The 13,177-nt window shown below is 54.7% G+C and overlaps 2 protein-coding genes across 4 annotated transcripts in view; one reads left to right on the top strand and one right to left on the bottom strand.

Annotated features, from left to right (window-relative positions):
• Positions 1 to 723: 723 nt before the first annotated feature.
• Positions 724 to 10,741, bottom strand: GSTZ1 (glutathione S-transferase zeta 1). Of its 2 annotated transcripts, none has more exons than XM_001493361.5 (9): positions 10,605 to 10,741; positions 7,780 to 7,831; positions 5,825 to 5,892; positions 5,235 to 5,315; positions 4,750 to 4,875; positions 3,372 to 3,450; positions 2,745 to 2,797; positions 1,941 to 1,990; positions 724 to 1,171 (listed from the first exon to the last, which is right to left on the bottom strand). In XM_001493361.5, exons 1-9 carry the CDS (start codon positions 10,617 to 10,619, stop codon positions 1,045 to 1,047), a joined length of 651 nt encoding a protein of 216 aa, XP_001493411.1. In that variant the 5' UTR covers positions 10,620 to 10,741; the 3' UTR covers positions 724 to 1,044. The 2 variants fall into 2 exon arrangements, with proteins under 2 accessions (XP_001493411.1, XP_014591227.1); XM_014735741.3 differs by lacking the exon at positions 10,605 to 10,741 and adding an exon at positions 8,133 to 8,511.
• POMT2 (protein O-mannosyltransferase 2) overlaps positions 10,713 to 13,177 on the top strand; it is a 43,367-nt gene continuing 40,902 nt past the window's right edge. Inside the window, exon 1 of one of the 2 annotated variants that reach the window (XM_001491847.7) lies at positions 10,713 to 11,327. In XM_001491847.7, coding sequence (XP_001491897.4) covers positions 10,879 to 11,327 — 449 coding nt within the window. In that variant the 5' untranslated portion in view covers positions 10,713 to 10,878. The remainder of the gene's footprint in view (positions 11,328 to 13,177) is intronic. The other variant, XM_023628173.2, reaches the window with a different exon arrangement.

Genomic DNA, 13,177 nt, shown 5'->3' with positions numbered 1-13,177 from the left:
AGGGGGAATGAAATCTTACATATGGGACGTAAGGGTCATCTTGTTTCACTCCCAGAAGGGATCCCAATCTCCCTACAGTATTTCTGCCAAGAGGTGATCCTGGTTCTGGGTGAATACTGCCAGGCATGGGAACCCAAGGTAGACTGTTATCTTATTGGTCTCCTGAGTTAGCCTGGTCAGTAGCTGTTCACACTGCTCTCGGAGGAGTCTGCCTCCAGTTTCCAGGACCACTCACAACGGGATTTACCCTAAGTGCCTAATCCTGGGACTGGTCCAGAGAATGTTGCCCCTGAAGATGAAAGACTGGGTTGAGAGCCGACTTCCTTCTCAGTGCTGCAGTGGAACACTTAACAATGGTACCATTCCTAGCCCGGGGAACTTAGCTGGTCACAAAATGCTTTCTTTCCTGCTGCTTCTATCTGTTCTGTTCTGGATCTTGTCTGATCCTCTCAGGCAGGCTTTTGGGCTTATTTCTCTTCTTTGCCCTTATAGGTCCCAGGGGCCAGGCCTACCACAGGGTGGGCAAGTGGCTGGCTGACTTCCTGTCCTGGTCCAGAGACAGGAGGATTCCAGCAAGGAATCTTCCGGAACCCAGCTCAGCTCAGCCTTAACTGAACAGACTTGGCTTTAGTAAATTATCAAATTTCAGTGTGGGCATTCTTTGGAGTCAGATAGAGTAGAGAGGATGGGAAGAGGCGCACAGACTTCCTTATGGCGCTCTGGTGAACTTGTCAGGCATTTTAGTCTATATTCTCGCTTCATCTTCATGATTGCGTGACATAGATAGTAGGTAATGTTCCTGCCTACCTCTCTCCCAGCATCCTCCCACCACACCATGCCTGCATTTGACAGATGAAGGGACTGAGGCAGAAAGAGGTTCAGTAAGAAGGCAGATCCAGGGCTAGAGTTCAAGTTCAAGGGCTAGGAGTTAAAGTCTCCTGCCTTTCCAGTTAGGGCTCATTCATTTCCAGGCCTGTTCAGCCCAGCCAACTTCTGCTCCTGCACCCCCTCCCTGTTCCTGCACCAGTGGGGCACGGTTTGAGGCTAGGCTCTCAGCTCAGGGGGTGTATCCGGCTGCCGGCAGGGGTGAGACACTTGGAAGGCCTCCAAGGCTAGCAGCGACTTGTTGATGCGGCTGATGGTAGGGTAGGGAGTGAGATCCACCTTGAACCTATGGCAGAGAAACACCCATGTAAGCCAAGGTCTGCAGGGGCACAGGGAGAGTGCCCTGTGGGTGGCGAGGCAAGCACAGGGGCAGGGCTGGATGAGGTCCCAGCCCTGCCAGGCGGGGTAGCCTTCTTCACAGGCAGCTCTCTGGGGTTGGGTAGGTCTTGTGCAGTATCATCTGGCATCTCTGTTACCTCCTGTTCCCATTCCAAGCAATGGCTATTTAATGACAACCTGCTACATATATGGCATACTGCTAGGCGTTTATATATACAGATTATTTCTCCACTATGTCATAAGCTTCCCAGGGACAGGGAATGTGTCATACATTTCCATATGCCTAATGGTGCCTGGTGCGATGCCTTCCACAGAGAGGTTCTCATTCATGTCTTACTGAAGGGCTGATGGAGGAAAGCAGAGGTAGAGCTCACTGTGGGGCAGACATACTGCATCTGGGGACAGCAGGCTTTTGGGGTGGTTTTTTCTAGGGGTAACCACCAGGTGAGCTGCCTCCTCCTAGGAGAAAGGGCTATGCGGGATCACCTGAGCTGTGCTGGGCATGGTAGGGGGCATTCCACTGATTTCTGCTCTGTCTCTTCCAGGTCAAAGTGGCCGGGGTGGCCTGGCACAGGGGGCTCCTTGGCCACTCGGGGAGAGTCCCTGCATGAGATGCTACCTCAATAGTGGAAGTCGGGGCCTGACTTGGGAGGAGGCTGGGCATTTTGAGGGGAGGAGCCAAGAGGAAGAGGGAGGGTGGTGGGGTCCTCTCTTACCTTTCAGCATTTGCCACCTGGGGCACTAAGCACAGATCAGCCATGGACACCTGAAAGAGGGTTGGGTGGATCTGCATCATGGTGTGCACTCGACTCAGACTGGGCTAGGTGTGTCCACTGGTCACAGTACTGGGGTGCCAGCCCCTGACATTCCCATATGCTTCTGGCTCTTCCATCCCATCCACGTCCCGCCCCCCCACCAACCCCAGCCCAGCCTTGTCTGGGTCTGTCCCGAGAACTGATGCCCTTCTCCCAGACCTGGCTCATTGCCTGGACAACCATCTTTGGGTAGCCAGCGAGAGTTCAATAGTGCTTGTTAAAAACTGCTATCACAGGCCCTTAGTGAGGGCTCCCAGAAGGGACGAGTGCCTCAGGGTGGGGGGTGGGGGGCCTTGGAACCAGAATTCATATAGGACCAAGGCCTTAGCATATAGGAGTCAAGCATACCTGATGCCTAGAATCTCAGAAATGAGAGGGAACAGAGACATCGTCTAATATAATCCCTTATCTGATGCCTGGACCACCTCTTCATCTCAGAGATGAGGTGTTCAGCTTGAATACTTCCAGGAATGAGAAACTCACTTCCTCATGAGGAGCTCCCCATGAGCTAACTTCTGCTCGGCATAGAGAGGATAACCTTGGGTCTCGGAAGCCCCCACCCCACCTGCAGATGCCTCCTCAGGAAGCTCTCTGAGCAGCGCCTACCCTGGGTTAGAGGGAGATGGCTGAGTCTAAGTGGAAGAGACTGGCAGCCCGAGGTTGGCAGGAGGGCAGAGCTGCCATGGGCAGGCTGGGGGGGCTTACCTCATTTCCCACACAGTACTTCCCCGCTGTGGTCTGCAGGATGTGCTCCAGAGCTGTGGGGAAGCCACAGGAATAATCTTACTCTGGGCACAGAGAAGAAAGATCTGCTTTCCTGGGCCTTACCCTCCATAGTTATGCAATGGGCGGCTATCTCAGTGACTGGCTGGGGCACGTGTGCTGGATGGAATGTGACAGCCAGATCTGAAGAGTTGTAGGGACATGGGGACAAGATGATGTCTCCCTGGGCTCCTCAAGCCCAGCTGCCATCCCCTCCCCCAGAGGGGACAAGACCTGCCACTGGCCAAGGCAGCAGCTCTTACACCGATGGGCTGGCACTTGGCTGGCCTTGGTTTCCTGGCTGGAGTGGGCAGTGAGGCAGACATCAGGCCATCCAGCTCCCAAGGGCTGTGGGCCTCAGGTACTGAGCTCCTGGAAGTGCCAGAGGTTAAGGCCAGGTTCGGATGCCGCCCAGCCCACTGCCTCCTCAGCCCTGTCCCCATTCCCTCATCCATGCCTCTCTCAGGACCAAAGAGCCTGGGAGGCTGTTTCAGACGTCCCAGGCCCTGGACTTGGGGGCCATTTCTCTGAAAGGGTACCCTGGGGCAGCTCGCCGGAGTAAGGACTCACCATTAAAGCCAAAATTGATGGCCTCCTGGGCCCAGGTCAGCTGGTTCTCCTGTCCCACTTCCTTCAGGACAGACAGGTTCTGTGCAGCCCAAGGAAAACCTGTGATTGGCTTTGGGGGCCAGGCTGAGCCTGCCAGCGCAGCCAAGCCCCTCAGGGGAGCTCAGTTCCGATGTGTCCCTGGCTGTGCACCTGTCCCACCCTGAGCTCTGTGAGCCAGCGTCCTCCTATTAGGGCCCTGAGGTTGGTGATCTCAGGCTGCCCCAGTGGTCCCTGTGGTCTGGAAGCCTGTGACTCTGGCAGAGACGTACAAGGGTCGGGGCACAGGATGCTGCCTTGGCTGTGACGGGTGTGCCACAACTCAAGGCCTATCCCTTGCATCCAAGCCTTCTCCCTTACAAGGTCTCTTGTGGGGAGAGGGAGTGTGATAAAGGACAAGGGGTGGGATGGGGCAGGCACATAGGACTGGCTTTCAAGAGATTTGGACTCTGGTTCATCCTTGCACCCCTGGAGCCATTTCACTTCTGGGCTTCACTTTCCTCATCTGTAAAATGGGGATGTCTGTCTGCTCCAACCTCCTTTGTTGAAAAAGATAAAGTGACATGGGGGTGGGGGGCACAAGTGCACAGTCGGGGTCCTGGGCTCTGGTCCTTGCCCTGCCACTACTTAGCTGGGTGACTCTGCAAAGTCACTCCACCTTTCTGGGGCTATTTCCTTATTTGCAAAATCAGGGGTTAGCAGAGCTGAATTGTTTTATTACTTATTTTTTAAAAAACAAAATCTTGAGCCAGCCCTGATGGTCTAGTGGTTAAAGTTCGGCACTCTCACCACTTTGGCGGCCCGGGTTCGCTTCCTGGTCGTGGAACCACGCCACCTATCTGTCAGCTGCTATGCTGTCGCGGCACCTCACATACAAGAACTAGAACGACTTACAGCTAGGATATACAACCATGCACTGGGGCTTTGGGGAGCAAAAAAATAAAGTAAAATAAAGTCTTGTGAGAATCCAAATCTCTGATACAGAACAGATGAAAGGGAGGCTGCTCTGGCTAAAGGCGGGAGGCCTGGCCCCATGCTGCTCAGCCTCTCCCTGCCACCTGGCCCTTTCCCACCTTGACCATCTCTGGATACGTCCTTGGAATCCCGGGGCTTCTGAGAATGCAGCTGGGGACCCAGTGGAGTAGATGATTTCTGGGATCCCTCGCCCCCTCTGCCACGTGGTCTAGATCTAAGACCCTGAGAATGCCCGTCTGCGGCCACCCCCACCCCCAAGCTGGGCACCTCGCTGTGGGCTCGCCACAGTCATGAGGCGAGTATCTGAAGGTAAGAGTGTGTGAGGGGAAAGGAGTGTGAGAGGTGTGCAAGTGCACAAGCACCACACCTGCAGAGGCTGGATGCCGCTGGCGATGAGGTCGGAAATCATGCGCACGTGGGCCCTCTTCTTTGGGTCCTGAGGCAGGAGTCGCGGAGTGGGCCGAGTCTCCTCCAGGTACTCAATGATGGCCAGCTGTCCAGAGGGGAGCAGTGAGGCACGGAGAGGGCCCGGGACCCCTGGGCCGGCGGGGACAGGGCCAGCAAACTCCTCCTCCTCCTCGCCCTCCTCAGCTGGGGCCTGTGAAGCCAAGAGGCTCCCCAGGGAGGTGAGCCCTTTCTGGACCCCTGTCCTGCAGTACTTGGTTCCCCATCTGCTCATTTTCTTCACTTCCCAAAACAACCAACCCTCTCTCCCTCCCGCCTTCGCTCCCTCTGACAAATGTTTATCATGCCCCTACTAAGTGCTAGGCCCCAGACACAGGCAAGGAAGGCTGGGAGGTCCTCTTGTTAAGGGCACCGTTCTCACGAGGGTCTCCCAGGCCCTGCACTCACTGACTGGCCAATGGTGGTCCCATCAATCTTGAGGGCCGGCACCTGCTTCATGGGATTCAGTTTCTGGAATTCCTCAGAGAACTGTGGAGACAAGGCTCTGGTGGGCTCAGCAGCCTGGCCTGAGTTGGCTAAAACAGACCAGGCAAGCAGGAAGACCCCAGGCGTCTTGCCCACCTGCACCTCCCTGCCCTGGGGAAGGCCCTGGCTCCTAGGCCCAGGGGGATACCTGGGGGATCCATGCAGTAGGCCAATCAGGGGCTGCTGAGCTACAGGCTTCATCCCAATGGCCTGGCTATGTCTTTTCCCTTTATCTCACACTGTGGCCATCAACGTGCATCCAGAGGGCCCAGGATGGGGCAAGGACCCACTCATCACCCACCCTCCTGGGCTCAGGCACTGAGAGGCCAGGTGTGGTACAGAGCTTGGAACCTGGGCCTTTCCCATGGCTCCTCTTGCTGCACAGCCAGCCACCCTGTCCCAAAGGGAGAGCCAGCAGGTTCACCTCTCTGGGCAGAAGTCTGCAGCCCCCAGGCAGATCCCTCTCCAAGGTCTCTAACTCCCACACTGTGACCTGGAAGTGGCCTCTTTACCTGTTGTCCCCCATCCTTTATGAGGTTGATGGGTATCGTTTCATAGTCAATGCTTTTCAAGGCCAGAGCTAGGAGAGACCACAGACAGCAGGGTCGGGGGTCAGCCTCTCGCTGAACTTCCCAGGGCGACAGGAGGCTGCAGAGGGAGGCTTCTTTCTGCACACTGCTGGGTGGCCAAGGCCTGCCTCGGCCCTATCCCCTTCTCTCCAGCTTCCCTTGTCGCCGCCCCAGGTCCAGGATGCTCTGCCTCTCATGCCCCTGAACCCTTAGAACCTTACTCTCCATACCCCCAGTGGGGCTCTCATGCCCCTGGGTGGTGCCATAAAGGTGTGCTTTTTGGCACACCGTGGGCTCCTGGAGGATGGCAGGGAAGTGTCCTGTTCACCTCTGCCCCCTCCAGGGCCTTAAACAGTGGTGAGCAGGGCTTGGAGACACGCACTTGTTCCCCCATGAAGGCCTCTAAGGGCCAAGGGAAGGTGCTCAAGCGACCATACAGGGTGCGCACAGGCAGCTTACACTCTTCCTGTTTAGAGAAGATCCCTTTCTAATCCATGTTCTCTGTTCTCAGAGCTGTTTACTAGATTCCAAGCTGGGCATGAGGCCCCTTTGGTAGTCTCAGAGCATTTGCTGTGACTCTCAGTGACCAAATGTCCCCTCCATCCCCTTTGAGGTCTTCCCCTGGCAAGGTGGGAGTAGAAATGCTCAGTCAACCCTAGTGGAGAAGAGCGAGTGTGTATGCATGCACACTTGTGCATTAAAATATAGTGATGGCGGTCTCAGGCAAGGGCAAAGGAGCGAGGGGAGGAGGACGAGATGTGTCACAGTCTAAAGAGAGCCTGGGGGACACGGGGCTCCTCCTCAGTGCTGGTCAGCTCCACTCTGGAGAGTGAAAGGGGACGGGGCCAAGCGGCAGAGGCCAATGCACGGAGGCCCTACAGAAATAGCGCTCATGCTGCTCAGGCTCCTGGCCCAGCCAGGGCAGAGGCTCTGGGCCCAGGGAAGGCATCTTCTTGGAGCAGCGTGTCCTCTGGCACCCAAGTGCTCTTGCCCACTGATTCCAGCAAAGAGCAAGTGACTGTGGGATGGGGGAGGGTCATGGAAGATGGCTTCCCAGTTAGCGCCAGGCTCCTAGAAGCGTGCTGCCTGGGTTCGAATTTCCTTACATTCATTTGCTAGCTGTGTGGCCTTGGGTAAGTAACTTCATGAACCTTGGTGCCTCAGTTTCCTTATCTGACAGGCAGCATGATGTAGTAGTTAAGAACATGGACTCTGGAGCCAGACTAGCTGGTTCAAACTCCAGCTCTGCCTCTTACTAGCTGCATAATCTTGGGCAAGTTATTTAACCTCCTTATGCCTCAGTTTCCTCATCTGTACAACAGGGACATTGTACTATTACTGCCCTCCTAGGGTTGTTGAGGTTTAAATGGAACTATGCACACGCAAGCAGAGTTCCCCCTCAGGTGGAGCTGCTAGGACTATGACCTTTGCCAAGGGCTGGGCGAAGCCGAGGGAGGGAAGGATCAAACTAGGACGAAACCAGAGGGCCCCAGTTTCTGCTTCCCCAAAGCCTCTGGGATTAACACTGGCCAGTTCTGTTTAATTGACCAGATCAAATAAGATAAGAACCGAGGGAGGCCAGCTGTTCCCTCCAGTTACCAGGGACCTGTGGAGTTTGTGAGCCTGCTTTAATCTGGTTGCTAAGGGGGTTTGGAGAGAATGTGGGAGAGGCAGTGGGCCCAAGAGAAAAACCACCCTCCCTTCCTGCGCCCCCCACCCCCCCTGCCCTGTTAGATTTCCTAGGAGCAGGTATGATTCAGGGCTGAGGGCTCCAGGAGACTGGGGTGCTGGTTGCTGGGGTGCTGCCCTGTCTGGCAGGGCCCTCCTTCTGTCCCGGGCCAGCTTTTCACCCGGGGCTCCCTCCCCACGTAGGCTCTTGGAGGAGGTACAGCTCTTACCAATTCGAACTCTCCATGAGCAGGAGCTTCGGAAATAGGAATAGAGGATAGGCTGAGAAGAGAGAGGACGAGGACGCATGTTAACCCATGCTTGGTGGGTGTTCAGCCCCAGGAGCCCAAGGAGAGGAGGCAACCGCCCCCAGACAAGGGGCTCCAAGCCAGCGTTGTTTCTTCCCATCACGCCAGGCCTACTTTCTCAGGCCTGCATCCAGGCAACTCAGGCCAGACTCAGAGCTCTCCGGGTCAGAGGCCTGGGAGTCATGTGGAGCCCCTCGGCTCCAAACTGGCATCATGCATTCCTGAGGTCTGAGGGACCCCGAATGGGGCAGCCAATGTGCAAGTGCCTTCCTTACCTTGCCAGACTCGGTCATGGTGCTGTGGTGACCCTCGGCCTCTCAGGGAATGTTTCCTCTCACCCAGCTGCAGGGCAGGGGGCGGAACCCTGAAGGCGGATCCCATGAGCCAATGGGGAAGCTGGGGCTAGACAGGCATGAGGGGACCTTTGACTCTGGAGACAGGGGATCTCTTTCCAATTTGTGGGAAGTTATTTTATGCTCCTAGTGGAGCCAGGTTTGGCGTCCTGGGCAGACAGGGTGGCCTGGTTTTGAAGCAGTAGTTCAGGTGGTGCAGTGGGCTGGGAGCTGGCAGTCCAGGGGTCTGGTCCCAGCGCAGGAACTAGCTCTGCATGACCTTGGACCAATCCCTGCCTTCTCTAGTCTTTGGCTCCCTCATCTGTAAAATAAAGGGTTGCCCTAAAATGATAGGTTAATTCCTTCCAGCAGTGGCAGAAAGACCAGGAATTCTGTTTTTGAAGCTTTGGTACTCATCTCTTTCAATTCACCACCCACCAGTCTTCCAAGCTCTCAGCTGGTCTCATAAAAATAGCTGGAGGATATGCCCATTGACTCCAAAGCTGAGGTCACAAGCTGGCAACCCAGTGTTCTGTTTGGTTTACACTGTATTTAATAATGTTTCAGTTAGTTGCCAACATTAAAAAATCAGGATGTTTTCTATACAAATCCTGTTGTCTGTTTTTTCTTTAAAAAAATCTGGAGACAGTGGACTCCGGTTCCTGAGTAGCAACAATTGATCAGAGCTGATTAAGGGCCGCCTTCAGTCAGGGCAGGTGTTCTCTGATCTGCCAGGGCCCCCACCTGGCCCATTTCTCTCATTTTTATTATCTTGAGGCCCCTGGAGGCAGCTGAGTGTCTGACCTCTCCTCTAAAGTATAAGGGACTCAAAGTTAATTTCTCTGGTGCTTCTTGGGTAAACCATCATTTCAAAGCAGGACCAAGGACAGAGGTACCAGTAATTAGCACTCACGAATCTTCTGGCAGACACATTTGTATCCAGATGGATGAGGGAGAACTCAATGGAATTTCTTAGATCAACCCTGTCTACCATCCCTCTGACTACAGACATTTCACCACAGTTCCCTCTCCCTTCTGCACCCCTGCCACACCAAGCTGCTATCTGACTCTGCTTTCACCATCCCTGAACTACCAACTCTGTCTTCTAGGCGGGCAAGGGCAAGGGCATGAGTGGGAACCTGGGCCCTCTCAAGTTGGTTCCCGAGCCTGGGTGTTCCAGTCTGTACTGAAGGCACCTTTTGTGGAAAAATGAAGATGGTCCTGGCATGGAGGGCAGGTGACAGGCAGTAGGTGTCCTTGGAAGGGGAGGAGTTGGGTGGCCACAATTGGATGTGCCCTATTGGGAGGTGCATCCCTTTCCTTACCTGGTCAGGCTGGAGGAGCTGCTGGGTCCAAGAGACGGGGACTGGTAGTGAGGGTTGGGACCACTGGAGAGCCAGGTATTAGCTTAGAATCCTTGAAGAAATGCTTTATCTAAATACTAAATGTTACACCTTTGACCTGTACTAAGAGTGACCACAGAGTCACACATGCCACTGCCCTCAAGTTTCCTCCTTATGGGCCATCAGGAGACATGATGGAGGGCAGTTTCTGCTCTTTCTCTTACTGACGATAACCATCTGAGCCATGCCACATTCCTTTTTGCAGTTGTAGAACTAAATTTTAAGTCCAAGTATCCGTCTCATCACCACTCCTGAAGGAATTTGGTTTCCAATTCAAATATGGATTCTGACCACTCTAGCAGATTTTATTTTTAAACACATGCTTTTAGAGGATTCCTAAAATCCCATTTGGGAGTGGGAGGACTATCCATTACTAAAGTGATGCTATATCCTACCTGATGTGCCTGCCACCTTCCTTGGAGCTACAACAGCAGTCCTCAAACTTTAATAAGACTCATCTGGGGCGCTTATTAAACATGCAGATTCTCGGGCCCCCGCTCCAGTGACTGATACAGCTGCTTCGAGGCAGACCCAGAAAGCTGCCAGGGTGACTGTGATGATTTAAAGCAGCACTGCCTCCCCTCGGCCCTGGTGCTCTCTTAAAATGCAAACGACCCTAGAAGACCGTCCGTTGACTGTTAGGACCTGTTGGGCCCGCCGGCTGGGAAAGGAGCACGCAGGGCTTTGCGGAAGAGGGAAGCGAGGGCCGACCTTTGGAAGCCCTAGCAGAGGGCTTCGGAGAGGTAGGCGATGCGCGAGGTACTGCAACTGCAGCCCGCCCAGCACGCCCCACGAGGGCACACCGCCTCGGACCCACTTTCTCCAGGCCTGCAGGCTCCCACACGAAGCGCGCAGGCGCGGGGCTGGGGGAGGCCGGGGCCGACGCGGCGCACAGCATCCTGGGAGTCGTCGGAATTGTGGGCAGCGCCGAGCGGTTCACCTTTGACCCCACCCCCCAGGGTTTCTCAGGGTTTCTAAATAGCGCCCCTCTCCCCGGATGCGTGGCACAGACCTTCCCCGCTTGCATCTCGCACTTCCAGGCCAGGCAACTTCGCCCCTGGGACTCTCCGACTTGTCGACGATCGAGGCCCAGTGACACCCGACACGTCAGAACCTAGGCGTTCGTCTGGGTAAAGCGAGGGGCTGGACGAGAATGATTTTTGAGCTCTCGTTTAGCCCGCCCCGCCCTGCCGCCACGCCCCCACTCCCGGCGCTGCTGGGAGTTGCAGTTCCTTGAGCCCGTTTTCCCCCGTTTTTCCCCGGCGCCCCGGCCCTCGCAGCCCGTCATGCTCTGCGCCACTAGCCGCTTCCTAGCGGCGACGGCGCTCCGCGCCCAGCCCAGAGGCCGGGGCCCCGCGCCCCGCTGCCGGCGCCGGGAACTACATTTCCCAGGGCACCCCGAGCTGCCCCTTTGTGACTTCTTGACGGGGCAGCTTGGAAGACCCAGCGTGCCTGCGGGCCGGAGGGCGATCCTCAGGAGGGGAAGGATGCCGCCGGCGGTGGGCGGGGGCCTGGCAGGGTCGGAGCTGCGTGTCCGGAGGGGCCGCTGTGGGTCCCAGGCTGCTAGGGCCGTAGGTCCGGACGTGGCCGTCGAGGCTGCAGCGCGGAGCCACAAACGGCCTGCTCCGGGCTCGCGGCACTTCGAGGCGGCCGGCCGGTGGGCCCTGCTGGCCCTGGTGACGCTGCTGTCCTTCGCCACCCGCTTCCACCGTCTGGACGAGCCGCCGCACATCTGGTGAGTGACAGGAGGAACTCCGCGGGCACCATGGCAACCGGGAGGAAGGGGACGCGCCCTCTGATTGGCCCGGGGGCACGGAGGGGGCGGGATTCACAGTAGGAGGGGCGGGGCCGCACTGGAGGGGAAACTGAGGTTTCTGGTGGCTGCCTCTGGCCAGGTGGTCTCTGAGAGGAATCTTTTTGCTGTGGTGGGTGGCAGTGGGATTCCTAAGGACCTGAGGAAGCAGACCTAATGTCTTGCAGGTTATGCTGCAGTGTCTCACCTGGTTCTCAAATTGTGTCTTTTAAAGATGCTTTGAACTTTCCAACGAGAATTGGAAATTCTTAGTACAGATATTCCTAAGCTCTGAGTTCCTAATCTGCAGGATTTCCAGGCATCAGTGGAGGGGACAAATTCCTAACTGGGTACCCTCGTTCTCGGGAGCAGGGACAACTTGTGTGTCCAAGGATGGTGACAAGAGTCCCAGGAAGCGGGTCTGGAGTCATCCTGTGAGGAGAGACTTATTTTCTTAAAGTTTTTGTTTTGTAGGACTCAGTTTCAAGAGTCAAATTTCATTAGCTAAGCTTAAAATTTTCCAGCTGGAAGGAGGAAAAGTTTTATACAATCTGATAATGGGTAATTTGTTAGGCCAACAAGTGATACCATGTTTTCTTAGTATTACCGAGGAGAAGGTTAGTGTAGGGGATGTTAGAAATGGAACTTCTTGACCAAAACTCAAGCAAGCAAGCTAACAAACCCAAGGGGGGTTCTCCTACTTGGAAGTTAATAAATTAGCTAGTTATTGTTTCATGAGTGCTGCCAGAAGACGTGAGACTTGGAGGCCAGAGACAAAGGACTTATTACTCATGGCACAGGAAGCAGGATGAGCATCAGCATATTGGATTCAGTTCCCAGTGCCCTCCAAGTTGCACAGGGTGGCACTGTGGGCTTACGTGGATGACTGCGTACACGGTGGGTAGCCTTGCAGCTAGGGAACAACAAGCTTGGGGAATCTCTGTTTTACATTAAGCAGTAAGCAAGCTTACTCTTTGTCCTGGAGAGACATTACCTCATCTCTCAAAGTTGCTTGTTGCAAACACAACTCTGAGAAGTGGCCCAGGTGAAGTGCAGTCAGGGCCTTGCATTCTTGCCCCACCCAGCAACATGCTTGAAAGCACAAGAGACTCACGGAGGACTGTCTCTCCCAACAGTCTCACCCCTGGATCCTACACTGTCTTGACTTCTAGCAAATTTTCACATGAATATGCAACTCTTTTGGCTATTCTGATTAAGCTGACTGACAGACGCAGGAGCCAAACCTATTCAATTTGTCTCATACAGCATTTAATTAAGGCTACACTCAATGGGACTCATAGCAGCGGGATGAGGCCAACTTGTGGTGTTAACCTCAACCATGCCATCCAGGGTTCTGGATTCAGCCGCCTGTGAATAATTGCCTGTGCGTGGGTGTGGGGAGGACCAGTAAGTCTTAAGACAGCTAGAATGTAGTCTAAGCCCAGTCTGTTATCCATTATGATCTGTGCACAGGTGTTCAGACTGACCTGTGATCTTTGGTGTCATTGCTAATAATTACAAGTCCCTTCATTAAAAAAAACAACTCCCATACCCAATGGAAAGACATTCCATGGCCCCTTCTTCCCCTCATCCTAGCCTATTACCTGAAGAGGTGCAGGTCACTCCAGTTCAGGAACTTTTGTTAAATTCCATTTGGATCACCATCAGATTTGATTTAGATCACCATTACAGTGGTTTGGTTAAGCCACTTAGGCAGTGAGTATCACTGAGTAGTTGCAGCTTCAGTTGCTATTGAAGGCATAACCTAAGGCCTCTAGGGTGTCAGGAGAAGT

The sequence above is a fragment of the Equus caballus genome, chromosome 24, assembly GCF_041296265.1.
Source record: "Equus caballus isolate H_3958 breed thoroughbred chromosome 24, TB-T2T, whole genome shotgun sequence".
Taxonomy (NCBI): domain Eukaryota; kingdom Metazoa; phylum Chordata; class Mammalia; order Perissodactyla; family Equidae; genus Equus; species Equus caballus.
This window is presented reverse-complemented; position numbering and strand designations above follow the sequence as displayed.